The sequence below is a fragment of the Dipodomys spectabilis genome, unplaced genomic scaffold (genome assembly GCF_019054845.1).
Source record: "Dipodomys spectabilis isolate Male_0828 unplaced genomic scaffold, ASM1905484v1 ptg000231l, whole genome shotgun sequence".
Classification (NCBI taxonomy): Eukaryota; Metazoa; Chordata; class Mammalia; order Rodentia; family Heteromyidae; genus Dipodomys; species Dipodomys spectabilis.
In genome coordinates, this window is record NW_024870908.1 from 769,780 (window position 1) to 793,859 (window position 24,080).

General features: G+C 53.2%; 2 protein-coding genes across 4 annotated transcripts in view; one reads left to right on the forward strand and one right to left on the reverse strand.

Annotated features, from left to right (window-relative positions):
* The window catches only part of LOC122123784 (nodal modulator 1), a 40,310-nt gene extending 25,697 nt beyond the window's left edge, over positions 1-14,613 (reverse strand). For all 3 annotated transcript variants that reach the window (XM_042698257.1, XM_042698256.1, XM_042698255.1), the window contains exons 1-9: positions 14,437-14,613; positions 9,968-10,057; positions 8,805-8,850; positions 7,807-7,907; positions 6,332-6,438; positions 4,267-4,339; positions 2,930-3,082; positions 1,372-1,509; positions 359-448 (exon numbers count right to left, since the gene is read on the reverse strand). In XM_042698257.1, the coding sequence (XP_042554191.1) occupies positions 359-448; positions 1,372-1,509; positions 2,930-3,082; positions 4,267-4,339; positions 6,332-6,438; positions 7,807-7,907; positions 8,805-8,850; positions 9,968-10,057; positions 14,437-14,613 (975 nt within the window). The remainder of the gene's footprint in view (positions 1-358; positions 449-1,371; positions 1,510-2,929; positions 3,083-4,266; positions 4,340-6,331; positions 6,439-7,806; positions 7,908-8,804; positions 8,851-9,967; positions 10,058-14,436) is intronic.
* A 3,013-nt stretch (positions 14,614-17,626) lies between these two features.
* Abcc6 (ATP binding cassette subfamily C member 6) overlaps positions 17,627-24,080 on the forward strand; it is a 32,508-nt gene continuing 26,054 nt past the window's right edge. The window contains exons 1-7 of the mRNA XM_042698423.1: positions 17,627-17,705; positions 18,156-18,341; positions 18,979-19,104; positions 19,232-19,360; positions 20,206-20,331; positions 20,722-20,783; positions 22,366-22,491. Of these exons, the coding sequence (XP_042554357.1) occupies positions 17,670-17,705; positions 18,156-18,341; positions 18,979-19,104; positions 19,232-19,360; positions 20,206-20,331; positions 20,722-20,783; positions 22,366-22,491 (791 nt within the window). The 5' untranslated portion in view covers positions 17,627-17,669. The remainder of the gene's footprint in view (positions 17,706-18,155; positions 18,342-18,978; positions 19,105-19,231; positions 19,361-20,205; positions 20,332-20,721; positions 20,784-22,365; positions 22,492-24,080) is intronic.

The following is a 24,080-nucleotide window of genomic DNA, read 5'->3' on the forward strand; positions in this document are numbered from 1 at the left end:
TGTGTGTGTGTGTGTGTGTGTGTGTGTGTGTGTGTTGCTAGAGATGGAACCCAGGGCCTCACACATACTGGGCAATTGCTCTATCACAGAGCTATACTCCTAAGGCATTTGCCCACTTATTCATTCAGATAGGCACCATCAAAGGTTTAGAAGCTAGATGTGTACAGACCCTGACCTAACAGATGACTCCAACCTGATGGATCTGTAGAATGTATTCTTCACTTTCTTGCCCAGGCTGGCTTTGAACCACCATCCCCAGATCTCAGCTTCCTGAGTTGCTAGGATTATAGGCGTGAGCCGCTGAGCCACTGGCAACTTGGCCCGAGTCCAGGATGGGACAGAGCAGAGGGCGTCTCACCTCGATCCTCAGGCTGTCGTGCTCCACTGTGAAGTCAAGCCTGGAAGGGGCCACATCAAAGGTGATCCTCTCACCTCTGTAGAAGGGAACCTGGAAGGAATGGCGCGCTGGTTACCACGATGGACAGTGTTAACCAGTGATCGAGCAGTCATAGATGACAAGGGGCTCAAGGGGCTGGGAAAAACATTAGCTGCAGCTGGCGGCTGTGGCTGATTTGAGCTCAGAAAGCCCTGCGCTTCCTGCAGCGCTCCCTGTGTCCAGGGAAAGCGCAGCCTGGGCATGCCATGTTCAGAACTCTTGGGATCAGGAGTGCTCTGCACTGCGGGATGTTTCAAGTGCTCGAATCTGTGTGTCTATTTTAAAAGGAGATCTCTGGGAAGGGAACTGAGGTCTAAACATGAATTCATTTATGTTACACACACGACTTACTTATGACATTGGCCAAAGGTAACTTTATGCTACATTTTTATGATCAAGGCATGAAATTCACAACGTGGAATTTTCCCCTGTGGCATCAGGCTGGTGCTTAAAGCATTCTGCATTTTGGAGCATGTCAGATTTCAGAATTGCAGAGCAGAGAGGTTCATCGTCGCCTGCTAAACAGTGTCCATGAGATAGCAAACAAACCCCTTGATTCTTTGAGACTGGATCTGAAATGTCTCCCAAAGGCCTAGGTCTAAATGCCTGATCACCAGTCCTGGGCTGAGCCTTGGGAGAGGGGTTGGGGGAGGAAGTGAGGTGACTGGGGGTGTGTTGGAAGGGAATGTTGGGATCCAGGCCTTGCTCCTGGCCTTCTGTGCTTCCTGGCCATTACCAGGTGAACAGGTGTCCTCCAACACCTGCTCCCGCCATGATAATTTGCCTTGCCACAGGCCCAAAGGTCAATTGGCCATGTGTAGAAGCATGAACTGAAATCCTGTCACCGTGAAGGAAAGCTAACACCACCCATCTGGCTTGGGTTTGTACCAGGTTGTAAGCATCCCAAACAGAAACACAGCAGAACTGCTTCTCACCACAGCGTAACCCCCACTGGGCAGGGAATAGAAGGAGAAGGAGCCATCTTCTTTGGAGACTGCATAGCAGAGATACACCAGGCTTTCATCTTGGGGCTGGAACCCAGGTACTGGAGACACATTGCAGCCCAGGACATCCTATGCCGGGGGAAAGGAATGTTCTAGTTACCACACAAGAGAACAGAGCAAATTCTCCAAGTTTCAAGGCAGTACATGTATATCCATGCTCTACAGGATGTTCATACACATGAAGAGACCAAGTATCTTTACGCTCAGGTGGAAAGCTAAAATCGGCTGTACTTAGAATGACAAGAATAGTGACAATGGGTCACTATTCTCCAGGGAAAGGGACAGTGGCTCAGAGGGCAGAGTGACTAGCCCAAGGCCTGGCAGCTAGAAAGACACATTTATACACACCTGGTCCAAAACCTGAAGACTGGCTTAGATGCCGCCACACCAGCTACTTAGAAGGCAGAAAAGGAATGAATGATTGCCATTCAAAGCCAGTCCAAGCAGAAACATGACCCTCTGTCTCAAAAATAACTAAAACAAGGGCTGGGAAGGTGGCTCAGTGGTAGAGCGCTTGCCTTGCATGCATGAGGCCCTGGGTTCCATTCCTCAGCACCACATAAGTAAAAAGAAAAAAGCTGGAAGTGGCGCTATGGCTCAAGTGGTAGAGCGCTAGCCTTGAGCTGAAGAGCTGAGGGACAGCGCCCAGGCCCAGAGTTCAGGCCCCACGACCGGACCCAAAAAAATAAAATAAAATAACTAAAACAAACCAGGTGCTGGTGGCTCACACCTGTAAAACTAGCTTCTCAGAAGGCCGAGATCTGAGGATCATGGTTCAAAGCCAGCCCAGGCAGGAAAGCCCATCAGACTCTTATCTCCAATTAACCATCAGAAAACTGGAGATGGAGCTGTGGCTCAAGGTGGTAGAGGGGGTTAGCCTTGAGCACAAAAGCTCAGGGACAGAGCCCAGGCCCTGAGTTCAAGTCCTATGATTGATTTAAAAAAAAAAAAAAGTATGTAATTAATTTTAAAAAGTAAAACAGAAAGTAAAAAAGGGATATGACTCCCCTGCTTAGCAATCACTAGGCCCTGAGTCCAAACTCCAATACTTCCAAGAAAACAACTAAACTCCACACCCCCCAGTGTAGACATTCAACTTCTGCAAGTCCACAGAGACCACAGTTAAGAAGGTAAATCAACCTGGGCCGGCACTGTATTATTTGTTTTTTTTGTAGGTCATGGGGCTCACACTCTGGGCCTGAGTGCTGTCTCTGAGACTCTTCACTCAAAACTCGTTAGTGCTCTACCACTTTAGAGCTATAGTGCCACTTCCAGTTTTCTGGTGGTTAATTGGATAAAGAGTCTCATGGATTTTCCTTCCTGGGCTGGCTTTGAACTGTAATCCTCAGATCTCAACCTCCTGAGTCGCGTGAGCTACTGGCACCTGGCTCATCCAGCATTTCCAGCATGACACTGTACTCTCCTCTCCCGTCTCCCTCCTCACCCCGACACGCACAATTTGGTTTGTTTTTCACTTTCCTGTGCTTACCTCTTTGGTCACTGAAGAAGAAAAGAGAAGAAACTTCACCCCTTTCATGGGCTCGCCGTCGCTCCGCACGGAGCCAGACACATTGTAGCCAGCGACTATGAGGGGCCCGGCAGCGTTGGCATTGGAGTTGGTTACGCGCACTGTGGTGCTCGCCTAGAGAAGCAAATCAAAGGGGTTAGCTTCCAGAAACCAAACCCCAGCTAAGTGTCTAACAGCACAACAACATGCTTAAGCTAAATAGGAACTGGAGGAGACATACACAGACGGCAAAATTCCACATGTGGTCCTCCCTCTGAGAGTATGCACCAGGGACAGTTCCAGGACCTCCATCCAAACCCACAGATACACAAGCCGGCTCGGTGTCTGCGGGCAACCTCCTTACACCAGCCCCGCTCCCCGCGTATGCCTCAGTCATCTCTATGCTACTTAGAATCATGCATATGCTGTGACCATCATGGAAAGAATCATACTGCAAAAAAACTAGTCCACGTGTGCAATTTCTTTTCAAATGCTTTCAGTGTGCAGTTGGGTGACCCCCGAGGCTGGTTCCATCGATGGGTGTAGAAATCGCAGCCGGGAACTCCAACTCTACAGTATAGTTGCAATCACTCTTAAGGGTATTTTTTGAGACAGGGTCTGGCTATGTAGCCCAGGCTGGGCTCGAACTCACAAGGGTCTGGCTATGTAGCCCAGGCTGGGCTCAAACTCACAATCTCCCTCCTCAGCCTCCCAAGTGCTAGAAAGACAGACATACCATGGCAACCAGGTTTTCATGCCCAAGGGAGTACCGTCAAACCCCCTTCCTCACCTCTAGATTACAAATGTAGTGTTTGCTAGTCCCAAGCATATCTTTGTAACTATTCTACATAAGCCACATCTGTAAGCGGCATTAGCACAAATGTTTACAACTCCATTTCCTTCCGCTTTGTTCTGAAATGTGGTTACCCTGTGCTACGCGTGGCTGTGGCTCACGGGTCCTTCTCTTAGTGGGACCTGAGCTGGCTCCCCACAGTTTGCTATTAATGGCAATAAACATTCTGTGCCGTTTGTCTCTCTAGAGCTCTATCTCAGAGAGGACAACACATCTCCCCAGGGGTTCCCAGTGTTGATTTAGATCAAAAGAGCCACAGCTCTCCAGCAGGAAGACAACACTGTCATGTGCCATAAAAACCAACACCAGAGGCCCAGCTAGCGCCAGACATCTGCCTCATAAACATCAGGGCTCTTCATCCACATCTGGAAGACCGCCAATTCTCTTCATATGCACACTGGAAGCCCCACATGTGTCCCAGACTCACACGTTATGGGCGTGGCCAAGAGACACTTCAAACACCCACCTCTTTCAATGCCCAAGTCGGATGAGTCGCGAGGATTTCGTAATCGCCAGGAAGAACTTTAAAAAATGCAAACCTAAGAAACAGAAAACACAACTTAACTATCTCCACACCACCAGAGTAGTTCTCATTTTAGGATGAATGTGGGCAGCATGAGAAAGTAATGTTGGAATTCTCGCAACTTCCTGGTAAGGAGCTCAATGATCATGAAGGCCTGGGCGCCTGCTGAGTGCCCCCTGGGCTCAGGAGGAGAAGGCCTTTCCTTTCCCCTGTGCAGGTGCAGAGAATATCCAGTGAGGCCTTGAGAAGGAGGGTGGCGGGGGAGGGGAGAGGTGGTTGTAAAGAGACCAGGTCAGCAGACGTTGACACAAGACACTGAGAATACGGAGACAACAAATGGTGACAAGCTTTGAATCCTAGTTGGATCTGCACTCTGGGCAAATTCCATCAGCTGCTGGTCTCGGTAAGCATTAGCCTCCACTTCATTTCCAGAGCAATCCTGCACCACAAGTCCCTGTCCCAGGTTCAGTTAGCACCAGGCACAGTTCACAACCAGCTGCAGGTTAATCTGACCACCTGAAGTCCAAAATGTCCCCAAATCCAAAATATTTGGTATGCCAATATACTGCCACAAGAAAATTCCGCACAAAGTTTGCTCCATGCTTATACAAAATTTTTACTAAAAATACTGTGTTAAGATTACCTTCTATCTATGTGCATAAGGCATATGTGAAATGTTAGATCTGGGTCCCCTCCCCAAGACTTCAGTATAGTCTGGATCTGGAATGCCCCTCCAAAGGCCCAATTGTTGAAGGCTCAGTTCTCAATGTATGCTCAAAGGTGGGATTTGGGAAGTAACTGTTCTGAGGGCTCTGACTTTATGAATGGATTAATCCGTTGATGGATTCACAAGTGGACCACTGGGAGATGGTAGAAACTGGGGAAGTGGGTTACTGGGGCAGGGACTTGGGGGAGGGTAGATCTTGTCCCCAGCCTCTTCCTCTCTCTGTTTCTCTCCGCTTCATGGCTGCCAGGAGATGAGCAGCTCAGCTCTTCCAAACCCTCCTACCATAAATCTCTACCTCACTTCCGGCCCAGAAACAATGGAGCCAAGAGATCACTGACTGATTCAGTGATTCACAATAAATTCTCCCTTAAAGCATTCACACCTGGTATTTTGTGAGCGGTGAGAAACTAACTACACTATGTATGAAAATACCCCAAACCTGAAAATTTTCCATAGTCCAAATTAGTTCTGGTCCCAAGTATTTTGGAATCTATACTAGTGCAGGGGAAAAAAAAATCTCAGTTCTTTCTTCCTCCTACAAATGGAGAGGCATCAATGGGTATAATGAAACATTACTGAAAAAATGAACACTAATTTCAACCATAATCATTTTAAATTGGATAACTTACTGACAAACTCATTCTAAATTTCTATTCTGCCATTTCATTAGTTTGGTGTATTGAAGGCGTTAGTAATGATTTGAATGTTTTCAAACTCGGCAGTTACAACCACTCGTATTAATCTTAGCACATCTGTTAACATTTACAACTCAACGATATACATCCACTAAATAAGTGTTTGAATTTCTACTCAGCAAGGTTAATTAAGTAATCATCAGTTCTGACAACAAACGGTTTTGATGGTAATGGTGATAAAAGGGTGTGTTTAAATCATAACGAGCTAACCTATGTTGAGCAAACATTTATTAAACATGTACTTCTGAAGTGACACCAACTCCATCTTCCCAGCAATCTTAGAAGTGAGTTCCATGGTTCCCTCATTTACAGATGAGGAAAGTGAGGCTCAAACAGAAAATAAAGGAGCCCAGATTTAAACCGGGGTAGGCACAAGGCTCCAGAGTCCCCAGAGCCCACACGCTCTCAACTAAGGGAAAGCCTAGTGCCCGGCCTACTGCAGGTCTTTCACTGGAATACACAAATCAGGGTCTGAAGGCAGGATCCCTAAACCCCAAATGTCTCTAATCTGCCTCAGCCCAGCCCGGCTCCAGCTTCACAGCTGGGCTCTGTGTGCCCCCAGCCCCCCACCTTTGGTCCCACTCACTTTCCACCAGGCTGCGTGACGGTGGACTGGATCTTCCCCTCGGTGCCTGTGCCCCTCAGGGACACCTGAACCCCTGCAGGGCCCAGGGGCTGCCCTCTGCTGAGGACCTGCATGGAGAAGCAGGTAAAGAAGAGGAGGTTATGAGGAGGAGGTTATGGTGGCAGGGCAGAAGCCTCCCCCTCCCAACGTCCCCACTCCTGCATGTGGCTCTTAGAACTTGTCTAGGCGCAGGACTCCTTTGAAAAGGCAACAGAAAACCCTAGAACCTTTGCCAGGAAGGGGAGGGAGGAGACAGTAGAATCACAACTGACTGTAAGATGCCATTGGTTTAAGGTGCCATGATATTTCACAAATCACTGGAAAAATTACCCAAGAGCCCACCAAACCCACACCCAGAATGGGGACTGGGGGCTTCACAGCTGGCACAAAAGGGCAGATGCCCACTGAGGGGCCATGACAGACAGGACACCTGCTCCTCTCAGCCCTGAGCACAGGTGGAAGAAAAAAGAAATGCTGTGCTGAGGGCGGCCCCAGTGGCTCACGCCTGTCATCCTAGCTGCTCAGGAGGCTGAGATCTGAGGACTGCGGTTTGAAGCCAGCCCAGGCAGAAAAGTCCTGAGAGACTCTTATCTCCAGTGAACCACTCCAAAACCGGAAGTGGCACTGTGGCTTAAGTGGTAGAGCACTAGTCTTGAGCACAGAGAAGCTCAAGGACAGCGCCCAGGCTCTGAGTTCAAGCTCCACAACTGACAGAAAAAGAAAAAGAAGAAATGCTATGCTGAGAATCTTGGCCCGGAACAGGGGTTTACATGGGCCAGCACCCCAAATTCAGTCTTCCCAGGTGTACAAGGACCCCTGAGAGAGCTCAGCTGCCCTCTGAAGCTTCCCTGAGTGAAGGGAGAAGCTCCCTCTTTGGTCCCCCACAGTGGAGACAATAGACTGGTATTGAGAGCATTTCCTCAATTCCACATCCCTGCCGTATCTCAGGCCCACGGACAGCCAGCACCTCAAATCTGACTCCTAAAACCTCAGTTCTGCACAACACGGTGCAGAACCTATCAACACCCCCAACTCCAAGTTTGTCTGTGGTCTCTGCGGGGTGCAGCCCCTTGCTTTTCCAAAGATAAGGAGAATTTTTTGTTTGTTTTGTTGTGGGGCTTACACTCAGGGCCTGGGTGCTGTCCCTCAGCTCTTCAGCTCGAGGCTAGCACTGTACCTCTATGAGCCACAGTGCTACTTCTGGTTTTCTGGTGGTTAATTGGAGATAAGAGTCTTACAGACTTTCCTGCCTGGGCTGGCTTTGAACCACGAGTCTTACAGACTTTCCTGCCTGGGCTGGCTTTGAACCACGATCCTCAGATCTCAGCCTGCTGAGTAGCTAGGATTATGGGCGTGAGCACCAGTGCTGGGCTGGTGAGGATACTTAGTGTCTGTCACAGAGCGGCTATGAGAGGAGCAGAGATTGGAAGCAGAACCTTTCCATTCACAGAGAAGCCGGTGAACACAAAGTTGATGTCGCCACCCTTGGTGCAGATGTCACTCACACCATCCACGTACAACTCCACACTCGTGGGCTCTGAGGAAAGAGGCAGGGACAGGAGGGACAGGGTGAGAAACTAAGGTCAGCTTTAGGTCTGGGGCACAGTGAGATTCAGCCACCGTTCATGCCAGGCAACTTCATTTACGCTCAAATACTTAACATGTTCTCATGATTCAAACTCTGAAAGTACAAGCAAAGTTCCCCCCACTGCCCCGCCCCCCAGCCACTGGTGTCAAGCCCTTGAAGAAGCCAGTGTCGAGCACAGACAGCCTAAAAAGTCTTTTGGCTGGGTACTGGGAGCTCATGCCTGTCAGCTACTCGGGAGGCTGAGATCTGAGGATGAGGGTTCAAAGCCAGCCCAGGCAGAAAAGTCCATGAAAATGCTTATCTCTCAAGTGATCAACCTTAAGCACAAAAGCTCAAGGACAGTGTCTGTGCTGAATTCAAGCCCCAGGACCAGCACGTGGACGCACACACACGCACACGCGCACACGCGCACACACACGCACACGCGCACACACACACACACACTTTCAAGGAGGAGGAAGTAATGGTATATGCCTGTAATCCCAGCACCTGGGAGGCTGACGCAGAAGGATCAGGAATTCAAGGCAGCCTGGGATGTGTAGGGAGATCCTGCCTCCAAAACTAACAACCACCCCTGGGACAAAAAAAAAAAAAAACCTGGGTCCTAGGCTATTGGGCCTATATAATGAGTAAAAGCACGTAGGCAGAGTTTCCAAAGGGAGGCTCAGCACACACTTTAGGAAAGATGACAGGCGGCCTACAGGAGAGCTAAGTAAATTCAAACTCAAGTCAAGGCAGAAATGAAGCCTGCGTGTGTTACTAGTCCCGGCACACGGCCAGCCCAAAGAACGTTCAGCACAGAGCATGGCCCTTTACCAACTGTGGCTGGCTATTCAGCAAGCTTACCAAAACTCCACCCCAGGGGAGGCTCGATCTTCAGAATGAAATCCCCCTGGAAGGGAAAAAAGAGAGAAATTCAGAGGAGCAAGAGCTTATGGTCCCAATTAACGTATTTCCATGGTATCATCTAAACTAAAACTTGCTCCTGAAAATAAAATTTTTGTTGTTGTTGTTGTTGTTGTTGGTCATGGGGCTTGAACTCTGGGCCTGGGTGCTGGGTGCTGTCCCTGTGTTCTCCAGCACAAGGCGGGAGCTCTACTGCTTGAGCCACAGTGCTACTTTCGGTTTTCTAGTGGTTTATTGGAAATAAGAGTCTCACGGTCTCTCCTGCCCGGGCTGGTTTTGAACCACGATCCTCAGATCTCAGCCTCCTGAGCAGCTAGGATTACAGGCGTGAGCCACGATGCCCAGCTGAAAATAAAATTCTATGTGGAAGTGCTGTTCAAAATGTGGTAGGTCCTGCATTCCAGGCAGGCACTGACAGCTGACAAATTTCCATCCAGCCATCAGAAGAGGCTACACTGAAGGCCACTTATGAATTCTAGTGGTCAGGTGCAATGGCTCATGCCTATAATCCCAGCTACTGGGGAACGTGAGATCTGAGGATGGAAATTTGAATGTCTTCAAATCTGGGCAGACAAGTCCTAGCTAGGGAGAGTCTTAAGCCAAAGTGGAGGCGTGACTTAGGTGGTAGAGCACCAGCTGTAAGCCAAAAAGCCAAGTAGGAGCTCAAGGCTCTGAATGGAAGCTCCAAAAAAATGAATTAATTAATGATAAAAAGGAAAGGGAAAGAGGAGGAAGGAGAGAGAGGGGAGGGGAAGGAAAAGAAGAAAGGGGAAAGCTGGGCACAGTGATACATGCCTGTCATCCTAGCTACACAGGAAGTAAAAACTGGAGGATCACAGGCCGTTCAGGCCAGCCCATGCATAAACATGAGACCCTGTTCAAAAAGCAATTAAAACATAAAGCGCTGGGGGCATGGCTCCATTGGTAGAGCTCCTGCCTTGCCAGGCCTGAGGTCCTGAGTTCAAACCCCAGTACTGCCAAAAATTAAAAAAAGAAGGAAGGAGTATTTCCTGGTGTGGGGAAGGCCTTGCTGCCTAGACCACGTGATTCTCGTTCCCGGTCATAAAGACGCGCCAGGGGACTAAGGAGGCCGCTCCTCTTACCTTATCATACAAGGGGATCATAAAATAGCCGTTGTTAGGGGCGCAGTCTGTCTGGTATTTCAAAGTCCCATGCTTGGTGTACAACTTTATCTGGAAAGGAAAGAAAGGAAACAGAAGTTGAGATAACACACCTTTGAGAGCTAAGTGCATTCCATCAACATGTGTATGTGCTCACTGCTGGACGTACACTGCCGTCAGTTCCCTCCCCCTCACCTCCCCCCCCCCCCCCCGCACTCCCCTCCCCCCCTCCCCCCCCCCCCCCCCCCCCCGGAAAACACTGGCGCTCAAAGGCATCACAAGCCTAGCCCTCTCTGAAGGACTCGCTTTGCAGTCTGCCTCAGTGGCCACCTCTTTTGTTCACTAGTGGTTCTGGATCTAAGACAAATTTGCAGACAGCACTGTTTGTAAGGTGCTTGAGTTGAGTTCCTGACCTGCCTCATCTTCTCAACCAGAGGGTCTGGGACAAGAGCTGCGGAGGGGGGTGGGGGGAGGCTCTGCATTATCTGCCCCCAATGATTCCATACGCTTGATGAGACATTCACTTCAAAACTCAATTTCCTCTCCACTGCCATCGGACCCTGCCATCTGAAAGCTATGTGTCAACTCTTTGTCCTGAGCATTTGAGACACAATCTACCCACACAATAGACACAATATCTAGCCTTCTCCATGCTAGGGGCCCCCCAACATGTCATTTCAGGCTCAGTTTCTTTTCTTTATTTTTTGTCAGTCATGGGGCTTGAACTCTGGGCCTGGGCGCTGTCCCTCTTGAGCTCTTTAAAGCTCAAGGCAAGCGCTCTACCACTTGAGCCACAGCGCCATTTCCGGTTTTCTGGTGGTTCATTGGAGATGAGTCTCATAGACTTTCCTGCCTAGCCTGGCTTTGAACTGTGATCCTCAGGTCTCAGCCTCCTGAGTAGCTAGCATGAGAGGTGTGAGCCACTAGCTCAGTTTCTTTGTGGAAGAAGCAGCAGGACCCTCCCCTCCTCAGTGGTTCAAGAGCTTCACGTCAGCACATACACAGCCTCTGGGGCAGGGAAGGACTCAAAACAAAAGTAGTTGGTGTCTCTCAGAAGGAAAAAATGAACCTTGGCGCGGGCTGCAGGGCACAGATGCAAATTCCCTAACCGCGCACGGGAGCTCAACACCTGCCCCTCAGTTGCTGTGACTGTAAAAGCAACATGGCTGGGTCTGAGGACCTCCGAGATAGGTTGTTCTGGGACCAAGACAGAGGAATGGCAGAGTTGAATCTCACCAGCTCTGAAATGGGCAAAGCGACACACTTACACCAGCACACTGGAGGAAAGACCAGTGTGGAATAATCTTTATTGGCAGTGACCACGGCTGTCACTCCACACAGCCTGGTCTAGTTGGGGAACCCGGGCCAGGGAAAGCCAAAGGAATCATTTGGAGCATGGCTTCTCCTGCGCTTTTCGCTGGCTGCCCTTCTTAGTCTGTCTGCTTGCATCAACAATTTTACCATAAATATCCAAATGGCCCCCTCATGGCCCAAGCCACACTGTGCAACCTAAGAATCAGTGGATTTTCCTGAGAAATGCAGTCTTCAGTTTTTGTGAGATCTGATTGTAAAAGTGTTCACAACCAGCAGGATTACTGCTTTCAACAATCTGAGGCAGAATGTCAGTTTCCTCTAATCGCATCTATCCCCTGTACTGCTCTACTCCCAGCTGGAACAAGGCTTCAAGATATACTAACACTGGGTAAGTAGTTGATGATTGAATGAATCCGTTGCAAAAACAAAAAACAAAAAAAAAAAACAGAAGGAAAGAAGGCTGGAGAGAATGATTAGTTGAGTTGGAACACAAAAACCACAATCAAGAAATGACTGATGGGCTGGGAAGGTGGCTCAGTGGTAGAGCGCTTGCCTTGCATGCCTGAGGCCCTGGGTTCGATTCCTCAGCACCACATAAGCAAAAAGAAAAAAGCCGGAAGTGGCACTGTGGCTCAAGTGGTAGAGCACTAGCCTTGAGCTGAAGAGCTGAGGGACAGCGCCCAGGCCCAGAGTTCAGGCCCCACGACCGGACCCCCCCCCCCCTAAAAAAAAAAAAAAAGAAATGACTGTTGCCAGGGGCCAGTGGTTCAGGCCTGTAATCAATCCTAGCTACTCAGGAGGCTGAGATCTGAGGATTGTGGTTCAAAGCCAGCCCTGGCAGGAAAGTCCATGAGACTCTTATCTCCCAATAAACCACCAGAAAACCAGAAGTGGCACTGTGGCTCAAGTGGTAGAGGGCTAGCCTTGAGCTGAAGAGCTGAAAGACAGTGCCCAGGCTCAGCATTCAACCACAACTGACAAAAAGAGATGACTGTGAGGTTAGGCACAGTGGCTTAAGCCTGTAATTCCAGTTATTGCAGAGGTAGAGACTGGGAAGATTTCAGTTCAAGGCCAACCAAAAGTTATGGAGATTCCATCTCAACACATAAATCAGGTATGGTGACATGCACCTGTCATCCAAGCTAAGCAGGTCACAGGTAGGAGGATCATAATCTAAGGTTCACCCTGGGCAGAAATCCCAAGACCTGACTTGAAAATAATATAAAGCAAAAAAAAAGGGGGGTGGGGGGTTGAGGGGTATGTAGTTCCAATGGTAGAGTTAAGAAAGAAAGAAAGAAAGAGAGAGGGGGGGAGGGAGGGAGGGAGAAAGGAAGGAAGGAAGGAAGGAAAGAAAGAAAGAGAGAGAGAAAGAGAGGGAGGAAGAGAGAGAAGGAAGGAGCGAGGGAGAGGAAGAAGGAAGGAAGGAAGGAGAAGAAAGGAAGGAAGAAAGGGGAAAGTCCGTGAAGTATTCTGTTTTTTTTTTTAACATATTTCATAAAGTACAGGTTAGGACATAGGATAGCCACGTAAGTCTACATCAAGATTACACATATAAAACGTCTGCTTTCATAATCAGAAACTATGAAACAATGAGAATGTCTCCAGCCTTCTGGACAGGCAGTTCCCTAGGGGGCAAGAAACATAGCTATTCCCAGATCACAAAACCTGCTCTCTGCTCTCACGGACACCGTGCCAACTAGTGGGTGGAGATGAGAGGGAATCTCTGGACTGCCTTGCCCCTCTTCCCACAGCCCCAGGAAGCAAGCTGTCAGAAGCCTTTCTAGGCAGCTTCTGAAAGGCCCTGTGCCTGAAAGCCTAGGGGCACCAGGAGCAGGTGTCTAGCACCTTCTTAGCCACCTTGAAGCCTGACGCAGGTAGAAGGGTGGAGGACACAGGGGCCTGAAATGACAAGAAGCTCCCTTTGAGAAACCATGTGCTGGGTTTGCTAACTTCTCTCCCAACACCATCCCTTAAAACTTAGCCAAGCACGGGTGGCACATGCCTGTAATCCTAGCTCCTCAGGAGGCTGAGATTTATTTCCAATGAACCACCAAAAAAAAAAAGAGCTGGAAAGTGGAGCCGTGGCTCAAGTGGTGGAGAGCTAGCCTTGAGCAAAAGAAGTTCAGGGACAGTGCCAAAGGCCTGAGGTTCAAGCCCCAGGATGAACACATGGACACACACGGAGCCTTAAACTTGAGGGGGTGAGGTTGATGATGATACATCCATGAACCCATCCCCTCCGCGCAACAAATGTAAGCTAATAGCAAAGGGAAGAAATACATTTGGAGCAAAGCAGATGGAACAAATAGAGGGGCGTGGAACTCCACCCTTCTCCACAAACCCCAGCAAGGTGCCTGGCTGAGGGACCTGGTTTAACAGTTCAGCCAGTTCATCGCCCGTGGGGACAGCTCAAAGCTGCCTCCAGATGGCCTCTGGGGGGAGGGGGGGTCCCTTTCTCCAGAATTCTCTTTAAAGCCTATCCGGGCTCTTGAATCTTCTCGGGACGCGTTTCCTTGGCCTCTTCCCTTCCCATCGCCCATCTCCAGGCCCCTCTGGAGAATGAGGTCAGCTCTCCCTCGGGGGCTCCCAGCTGGCCTGACAAGGAGACCCCTGCCCCCCCGGTCCTCCCTCCCTCCACCTCCCCCCCCCCCCCGGGCCCAGTCTCCTCTCAGGTTTTCTGGGTCACCGTACCCCTGGGCTGACCATCCCATTTCCATCTCTAGTGTCATTGCAATGGCTACCCAGGCCTCAGGACAGCTGCAAACTCTTTTTGGAGGGGGCTGGGGGGGGGGGGGAGAAAGAAAGTAAATGGCCAGCCTCGGGGTCCCCAAGGCCGATCGCGGAGTCGGGGTCACGGGGCGGGGGTGGGGGGCCGAGCTTTGGATCTTGGGGACGCGGACGCGTGCTCTACCATATGGGTGCGGGGTGGGGGGGGACCCGCGTTCGGGGAGGGGGAGGGGGCCCCGGGTCTGAGGGGTGACGGCCTGGGGTCTGGAGAAGCGGGGAGGGGGGGTCTGGGGTTTGGAGATCGGGGGGGGGGGGTCGGGCGGTCCCACTGGCGGCTGACCCCCCCCCACCCGGGCACTTGGGGCGAGGCCGGGCCCCACGGCGGCCCCGCGCCGCGGCGAGGCCCTCACCTCGATGAGCGAGTAGTTGATCTCCACGTCCGACTTGACGAAGCCCCCGCAGCCCACCACGATGTCCTCGGAGCCCCGCGCCGGCCCCGCGCCGCTCAGCAGCAGCGGGAGCAGCAGCAGCGTGGGGGCGGCGACCCCCCGGGGGCCCGGCGGCCCCGCACCCCGGCCCCACCGCATGGCCCGGCCTGGCCCCGGCCTGCCTTCAGCCGCCGACCCTCCGCAGGCCGCCCGGTCCCGCCCCTCACACCGCACGCTGCCCGGCTCCTTCCTCCACGGGCGCCGGGTGACAGCCCAGACCCCGCCCACCTGCCCGCAGCGCGCAGGCGCGCCACGACAACCACGCCCCTTCACCAAAGAGCGCCACCGCGCATGCTCTACAAAAAGCCAAAAGTCCCGCGGGCGCCCCCTCGGGACACGGAGGACTCCATGCACCTGCTGACAGGTGTGCACGTAACTCCGGAAGCTGAATTGTGTTTTAGATTCAACCTCACAGCCGGAGCCTGGGCGCTGGTAGCTCACGCCTGTCCTTTCCTGAAACGATCCATGCCCTTCTTTCTTTTTGCTCCTTAAAAATAAAAACAAGTGCTTTGTTTTGATACTTTTTTTTATATATTGTTTCCAAATGATGAAGTGAGAAAGATTTTTCCACTACACTCTGCCATCAGGATTAAAGCATACAGCTAAGAACCATCAGTTACCCAAACCTTTTGTTGGTGGTGCTCTACCACTTGAGCCACAGTTCTACTTCCTTGTTTTTGGTGCTCAATAGGAGATAAAGAGTCCCACCTTTTTCCCTGCCTGGTCCAGCTTCAAACAGACATCCTCAGATCTCCGTCTCCTGAGTAGCTAGAATTGCAGGCATGAGCCACTAGCGCCGGGTCCAAACCTTCTCATCATGATCAGAGCCTCTACCTTCTGCTACAAGGGTTCCAATCGTGGGTGCATCTGATTTGCTTATTCCTCTACATTCTTCCTGGAATATACTTACATTAAATAGAATGCACATTTATCTAATAGAATGTAGGTTGAGTGTCTACATAGACATCTATTTAATATAGTTGAAACTCAACTACTCTGTTATTCAGAGAAACTATTTAAATAGTTTGGGGAGTGGGTTATTACTTGTAACCACAACTGAAAGCAGATGCTTGGATTTTATTTTTGATGGTACTGGGGTTTGAACTCAGGGCCTTGCAATATCTAAAGCAATATCTAAAGCAGGGGCTCTACCACTTGGGTCTCCCCCCACCCCCAATCTCTCTACCCTTAGCTACTTTTCTGATACAATGTCACATTTATGTTACACTTTCCTGTAGCAGGCATAATAGGCATGCTCCGCCCACATCCAGTTTTCATTCTATCCCTGCTGATCTCAAGACATGGCCAGCTTGGTCTCTACTCCCTAAATGGCCAAGATTAACAGCTGTGCACCATGGTGCTCGCCATCTGCCTACCCTCCTTCACGTGAAGCAGGAGTTTGTCGTAGAAAATCATTAGAGTGTAGACTTAAAGAAGACAATTTGCAGAGTCCATCCCAACCTTCCCATCTCACAGAGGCTAGGCTGAGGCCTACGGTTTTCCAGCTCTGACTGCTGGAAGAGAGGAGTTGGGGCTCTTCAGCCCAGCTGATGGTGGCTGCCATGTTCTCCTGACTTCTTGGCTGTTCCCTCAACTCCGTCTTCAAATAGATCAATAAAGGAAGCATCAGGGGTGTGACAAGGCTGGGGGCGGGGGTGTCAGATGGCTGGGAGAGGGGGATCTGGCTTCTTCACGATGTCTTCCAGCCTGTACAGTTGCCAGTGTTAATGGTAAACCTGACCCATTCATGATTCCTTTGAGGGAGGGGGTGGCTGTTGAGCTCCACCCAGTGAGCAAAATCATCAGACAATGAGTTCAAGTCCCAGTTGCAAAGAAAAGAATCCTGGGTTCTTTTGGACCCAGCTTTTCCCAAACACTTGGCAGAACAATGAAAGGGCACTGCCCAGATCCCATCCCACAGCAGAAACGGGGAGACTCAAAAAAAGAAAGGGGAGATTGGGCCCGGTGGCTCACACGTGGCCCGGAATCCTGGCGACTCGGGAGGCTGAGACCTGAAGCATCGAGATTTCAAAGCTAGCTGGAGAAAGGAAAAGTCTGCGGGTGAATTGGAGAGGGAGTCTCCCAAATCATCTGCAGGTTGCTGGACTGGAGACGTGGCCCAAGTGGTAGAGTACCAGCCATGGGCAAGCAAGCCCAGTGAGGGCTGAGGTCTTGAGTTCAATCCCCAGAACTTTCCAAAAGAAAAAAGAAGAAGAAAGAGGGGTGAACACAGCTGGGGGAAGCCCCTCCCTGGAGGTGCTGCAGGAGGTGAGGGCAGAGGATGAGAATGAGACACCCCCAGAAGCAAGACAGCTTTGGTTTAGGCATGACACCCCCCCCCTCCTAGCTCCTGGCTAGCTAGGTGGAGTGCTACATTTGAGCCACAGCCCCCAAGTCCTAGGCACATTGTTTTTTTTTCTTTTAGATAACACGTCCTGTTCTATACTATAATCTTTTCTTTTTGGTACTCAGAAGCCATCTTTCCGCAGGAACAGATTTCTACAGTGTGTGTGTGTGTGTGTGTGTGTGTGTGTGTGTGTGTGTGTGTGTGTGTCCATACTGGGGCTTTAAGCCCAGAGGCTGGACGCTGTCCCTGAGCTTTTATGCTCCAGCCTAGCGCTCTACCACTTGAGCCACAGCTCCACTTCTGGCTTTTAGGTGGTTCCTGGGAGAGAAGAGTCTCAAGGTTGTGCTTCCAACCATGATCCTCAGATCTCAGCCTCCTGAGTAGCTGGGATTACAGGCGTGAGGTGCCTTTGGGCGCCTGGCTGCCATGCACTTTTGCTGCTGGCCCCTGGTCTCAAGGAGAGGAGGCCTGGGTGGTGTGAGCTCCCTCTGAGCATCTCTTTCCTTCCTGGACGTCCACACCTTGCATTTTCTGGAAGGTTTGGTGCACTCACTGTGACTTTCGGCAGAAAGGAGCCTGGGGGGTCACTGCAGCCTCGGGGACCCCAGGGTCACCTCCTCCTCCCCTCCCCCCCCAGGTCCCTGGACTCACCTGGCTTCACCCCTCCGAGTTCTGGACTTTGCCCTGGGCCAGCTCCAGCCTGGGTTGAACCTGCCGGCCCCGCCCCCGGGGAGGAGAGGCTGCGAGTGAGGGACAGGGGGACAGACAGACAGAGGGACCAGAGGGACGGACGCCTGTCGGATCAACGATGGTCCCGTCCGGGGAGCCATGCTCTGAGCTGGGGGTGAGTGTCCCTCCCTTCCCTGGCTGAGATACGGGGGTGTGGGGCACCCCAAGTCTTTGTGTGCCGCTCATTTCCCAGCTCTGTGCGCCCCCTAAACCCAGCAGGCCCTTTGTGCCCTGCCTGCTGCGTGTGGAGGGCATCGTGGCGTCCACCCAACCGCGCCCAGCACCCCGCTGGGGCGCAATTCCACCCGCCACCTCCCTGCTCTCCTGCTTGGACGGACCCAGCAGAAAGATGAGTGTGTGTGTGTGTGTGTGTGAAAAGTCCTGAGAATTAAGTACTCCAGGGAGGACTTGGGACACTTTTCCATAAACACTGGAAGCCGGCATGGCCCATCCTGTGTATGACACCCTGTGTGTGCGTCATCCTGTGGGCCACCCACTGGGTGCCATCCCATAGGTGCCAGTCTATGTGTGTGCCGTTCCAAGGGGTGCCCTGTATTCAATTCAGGTCTGGAACCAGACGGAGCCGGCGCCCGGCGCCCACCGCCTGCTGAGCGCATGCCTGCTGAGAGCGCTGGGGGTCTGGGCGCCGCCCCTGTACCTCTGGGTCCTCGGCCCCGCCCACCTCCTCCTCCTCCTCCGCCAGCGCCAGCCCAGCTACCTGCGCATGTCACCCCTCTTCAAGGCCAAAATGGTAGCAGCCACCACTGGGGGTCTGGAGAGAGGGGAGGGGGATCTGCGGGAGATCTGGGGGAGCCCTCTGCAGAGAGACCAGCAGGGGCCCTCTAGCCAAACAGATCGATGCTGGAGAGGCTACGGAGGTAAAGCCAGAGGAGCAAAGTTCCCTGGGCTTTGTGATTGTGAAAAGTCCTGGGGCGCACAGACAGACAGACAGACACAGACACACACATCATTCTAAAGTGTCCAGCCGTCCCAGGATCTTGTGCCTGTTGAGAGCTCACAGTGACTTTAGTTTGTGGTGCTGCTGGGTGCTAGGTCACTTGAGTTACACTTCAAGCCCCTTCCCCTTTTTTTCTTTGGTGGGACTTGAACTCTGGGCCTGGGCACTGTCCCTGAGCTCATCAGCTCAAGGCGAGCATTCTACCACTTGAGCCACAGTACCACTTCCAGTTTTCTGGTGGTTCATTGGAGATCATTGTCTCAAGGACTTTCCTGCCTGGCCTGGCTTTGAACCATGATCCTCAGATCTCAGCCTCCTGAGTAGCTAGGATGACAGGCGTGAGCCACTGGCGCCCCGCTAGCCGCCATCTTTCTTTCTGCCTCCCCTGCCCCCCTCCCCACCCCCAGCCTCACGGGAGCCTGTTTCCCAGGTGCTGGGGTTCACCCTCATCCTCTTGTGGGCATTCAATGTGGCTGTACCACTGTGGAAAACCCAGTGGGGAAGACCCCAGGCCCGGGAATCCCTCATCCACCCAACGGTGTGGCTGGCCACCATGGTAATGCCTGGCTTTCCCCGCCTGGGGTGGGGATGGGGAGGAGGAGAGGAGCAGGGGGGAGGAGGAGGGGAGAGGGGAGCAGAGCCTCCCCTCCCTCACTGAGGCCTCACGCGAGTGTCTTGGCCAGACCTTTGCTGTGTTCCTGATTCACGTGGAGAGGAGGAAGGGAGTCCGGGCGTCTGGGGTGCTGTTTGGGTACTGGTTACTGTGTTGTCTCCTACCCATCATTGATGCTGCCCAGCATGCTTCAAGAGGGGTAAGTGGAGGACCACATCGCTGGGGCGGGGGGCAGGGGTGGAGGCGGGGTGGGGGGGGTGAAGGGGGGAGCTCATGCCTGTGATCCCAGCTACTCAGGAGGCTGAGATCTGAGGATCATGGTTCAAAGCCAGGCCGGGCAGGAAAGTCCCTGACACACTTATCTCTGATGAACCACCCAAAAGCTGGAAGCGGCGCTGTGGCTGGAATGTTCAATGCTAGCCTTGAGCAAAAAAACCCCAAAAGTTCAGGGACAGCGCCCAGACCCTGAGTTCTGAGTTCAAGTCTCAGGACCAGCGCGCGCACACACACACACACACACACACACACACACACACACACACACACACAACCCAACAAACAATGCAGCAGCTCAGGCATTTCATGTGGCTTTTCGTCGACACATAATAGCCATTCCACGGAGGGCATGTTGATGTAGCCAGACATGGTTCAGTATTCAGCTCGGGACGATCCACTGAGCATGTGCGGAAGGAAGGAACTCCGTGGCCCCTCCAGGAAGGGGCAGCAGATGCTCACCCACTGGCTCCGTCTGTGTTCCCCTTCTAGCCAGGTGACCTGGGTTCCTCAGAAATCAAAGGCAGCAAATGAAGTGCAGCTGGGGTCTGGGTGTGGCGGTGCACGCCTGTAATCCCAGCAAGTCAGTCTTTAGTCCAGAAGCTGCCACCTGTTTGGAATCCAGAAGGCTGACAGTGTGGGAGGCCTTCTAACGCTAAGGCTCTGTGTGTCTGTCCGGGAACCCTGTCCGGCCACAGGCTATCCACCGTGGGCCCTCTGCTCCTCTACTGCTCCCCGTTCAGTGCTCCGACACCTGCTGTCTCCCCGCAGGACTTCCAGAGCGACCCCCTCCCCCACCTGGCCACCTACCTGTGCTTGTTGCTGGTGGGGGCAGAGTTCGCGCTGGCCTGCCTGGTGGACTGGCCCCCCTTCTTCCCGAAAGACCCCCAGCAACCAGTAAGTGGGCAGGTCGGCCACCACGCCCAGCCATGGGGAGCCGGGGTGGCAGGCATGCACCACTGCACCCGGCCATCCGTTGAGATGGAGACTTCAACACTTCTTTGGGGCTCGGGCTGGCCTCAAACCTCCGTCCCCCATCTCCTCCTCACAAGTAAGCGGAGATGAAGGGCTGAAGCCACCCCTGCCTCTCATTAAGTGCATTCAGCCATTCGACAGACACCAGAAGTGTGAGCCAGCCCCTCCTATCTTATGTTGAGACCAGGTCTTGATCTGTACCCCACGTTGACCTTGAATTCCGGATCGTCCTCCTGCTTCTGCGTCCGGGATGCTGGGATTCCAGGGGTGCGCTACCCTGCCTGGCTCCTTGCTTTCTTTTATATTTTGCAGAATCCCTGTCCTGAAGCTGGGGCTTCCTACCCCTCCAAGGCCCTGTTCTGGTGGGCTTCCGGGTGAGTAAGACCAAGGGAGGGGCTTGGGGGGCCCAGCACCCCCACCACCACGGAGGTTCATGCAGGATTTGCGACCACAGCATCAGGCCGTCCCCTCGGCTTTCACTTACCCTAGCTCTGCCTCTCAGCTGCTGGGTCAGAGGTTCCCAGGCTGGCAGAGGAACTCGGGGAACCCCTACTGACCCCACTTAGGTCTGACATTGATAGCAGATGATATCGATTTGAATCCTGACACTTCACTGCTGTGTGGCCTTGGGCAGGCTACTTAACCTATCTGCGCTGCACTCTCCACGCGAGAGCAGCGGGGCTGGTGGGTGGAGAGATAAAGTAAGGTGGTGGAAGCACATAGCGCCATGCCGCCAAGTTCCCAGAACCCCAAGCGACGCTGCCCCTCCCCGCAGCCTGCCCCAGCGTGCTCTCCATTGGATAGGGGCACAGAGCAGACCCTCCATCGTGTGCCGGGGAATATTAGAGACCCCCCAAGAAAACAGGGCACCCCACACAGGACGCTGGCTTGCCCCGGTGTAGGGTGAGGAAGTGTTTGCTCCGTTTACTCACACACCTGTGCCTGCTGACGTGGGGGGACCCCACGCTACAATTTTGATCTAAACAATTGGATTTTTTTAAAAAGAGAAAACCAGGCCCTGGTGGCTCACGCCTGTCATCCCAGCTACTCAGGAGGCTGAGATCTGAGGATCATGGGTCAAAGCCAGCCCGGGCAGGAAAGTCCATGAGACTCTGATCTCCAATAAACCCCCAGAAAACCACAAGTGGCACTGTGGCTCAAGTGGTAGAGCGCTCAGCTTGAGCACGAAAGCTGAAGGACAGCGCCCAGGCCCAGAGGTCAGGCCCCACACCAACATAAAATAAAACAATAGAAGCTCCTAGTGTAAGAGTGGCCTGAGCAAAACTCCCAAGACTCCATGTGCATAACTACAGCCAAAAAAAATGAAAAGGCTGGAGGTGTGGCTCACGTGGTAGAGCGCTTCCCACAAACCTAGTGCTGCCAACATCAGGGGGATTGTTAATAATAAGTAAGTGAGAATGAAAGAGAGGAAGGAAGGAAGGGAGGGAGGGAGGGAGGAAAGAAGGGAGGGAGGAAGGAAGGGAGGAAGGAAGGGAGGAAGGAAGGAAAGAAAGGAGGGAGGGAGGGAGGGAGGGAGGAAAGAAGGGAGGGAGGAAAGAAGGGAGGAAGGGAGGAAGGAAGGAAAGAAAGGAGGGAGGGAGGGAGGGAGGAAGGAAGGAAGGAAAGAAGGAAGGAAGGAAAGAAGGAAGGAAGGAAGGAAGAAGGAAGGGAGGGAGGGAGGGTCTGGAGGCCATTGCAGGCACTGTTGGGCGGGGCCGGTGGGCGGGACTTCCTGTGGAGGGAGGAGGCGGTGAGGAGCAGGTGGCCGCGGTGGGAGCAATGCTAAGCCACGTGCAGCGCACGTGCCAAGGTCCTGGGGGGGAGGTTCCGGTTTCCTCCTGCCCGCCTTCCCCGCCCCCCCCCCCAGCGGTGCGTGGTGGGAGCGCGGGAGGAGCCGCGTGTATAGACGGGCATGGCGGCTCTCGGGGTCCCACCCTGGAGCCCCCCCTTTTCCAGGCTGCTCTGGAAGGGCTACCGGCAGGTGCTGAAGCCCCAGGAGCTGTGGTCGCTGGGGAGGGAAAACAGCTCGGCAGTGCTCGTGTCCCGGCTGGAGGAGGAATGGCGGAGGAGCCGGACGCCCAGGTGAGGCCGGGGCAGGAGACCCCGCATCTCCAGAGCCGCCAGGCCATGCCTGGGGGTCATGAGCTGCGCCAGGCCCACGGGCGTAGTGGGTTTATACTAACCTTGTCCACGCGGGGTGCCGTGGCTCACGCCTGTCATCCTAGCTACTCAGGAGGCTGAGATCTGAGGATCGTGGTTCAAAGCCAGCCCGGGCAGGAAAGTCCCGGAGACTCTTTTCTTGAACGAACCACCAGAAAACCAGAAGTGGCGCTGTGGCTCAAGTGGTAGAGCACCAGCCTTGAGCTGAAGAGCTGAGGGACAGCGCCCAGGCCCAGAGTTCAAGCCCCACGACCGATCAAAAATAATAAGGTGTCCATGCTTCAGACTTGGAGATGGCACAAAAAGCTGGACTCAAGGAGCCTGGCCCTGGGTGGCAGCCATGTGCCACGCAGCTCACCCCCGCCTACTGCTCCTGCTCTCCCCCCAGTGAGCATCTTGAATGCTAGCCCCTGCCCCAAGCTCTTCTCTCCCTCCCTTCCTCCCTCCCTCCACTCCATCCCTCCCTCCCTCCCCTTTAATTCTGTTCTCTCTCTCTCTCTCTTTCTTTCTTCCTTCCTTTCTCTCTTTCTTTCTCTCTTCCTTCCTTTCTTTCTTGTCGGTCGTGGGACTTGAACTCTGGGCCTGGGCGCTGTCCCTCAGCTCTTCAGCTCAAGGCTGGTGCTCTACCACTTGAGCCACAGCGCCACTTTGGTTTTCTGGTGGTTCATTGGAGATGAGTCTCATGGGGAATTTGCTCCTGGGCCTGGCTTTGAACCGTGATCCTCAGATCTCAGCCTCCTGAGTAGCTAGGATGACAGGTGTGAGCCACTGGTGCCCTGCTTGTCCTTTTAATTCTGATAACCTGAAGCTCCCAGCTCTCTGCATGCATCCTCGGTGACTGTTTATTGAGCACCTGCTACACGCAGCCAGGCAGTCCAGGCAACTCTGACAGCATTGGACAAATTGAGGGACAGAAGCGGGAGCGGCGTGGCGGTGGCCGGCCGGGCAGGGGCGCCCTCTGCAGGCCGGCACGGGAGACGCACGTGCCAGAATGTGCAGCTGGCTGTGCCCAGCTCAGCCATGGCGGCAGAAGCCAAGTCAAACAGTGGGCCCAGGCCTTAGACTTTGCCCTTGGCCTTGCTGCTGGGCTCCCCAGAAATCCTTCTATTTCCCCCCTAGTGGAAATGGGGGTGCCGGCGGTGCACTAGGGGGCTCGAATTCCCATGCCACCCTCTCTGTCGCCCCTGGCAGCCGCCACCGCCCTGCCACACCACCGCGTGTCTCCCTGGGGCTTCCGGGAGGAGGGACGGCCAGGCTCGGGCCGCGCTGCCCGCTGGGGGCAGGGTGGGGAGTGGGGACCCCTCTGGGGTGACGGGCCTGGAGTGAGCCCGCGCACCCCCCCCTCCTCCTCCTCTGTGACACAGAGCCCGGTCCCAGTTTGCAGGGCTTGGGAGGACCAAAGTATACAGCAGGTGCTCAATGCGTGCACGTTCCCACGTCTGCTCATGAAGCCTTAGGGCTTCCTTCCCCTCCCCCTACAGCCACACGCCTGAGCCTTCTGGGTGATGGGA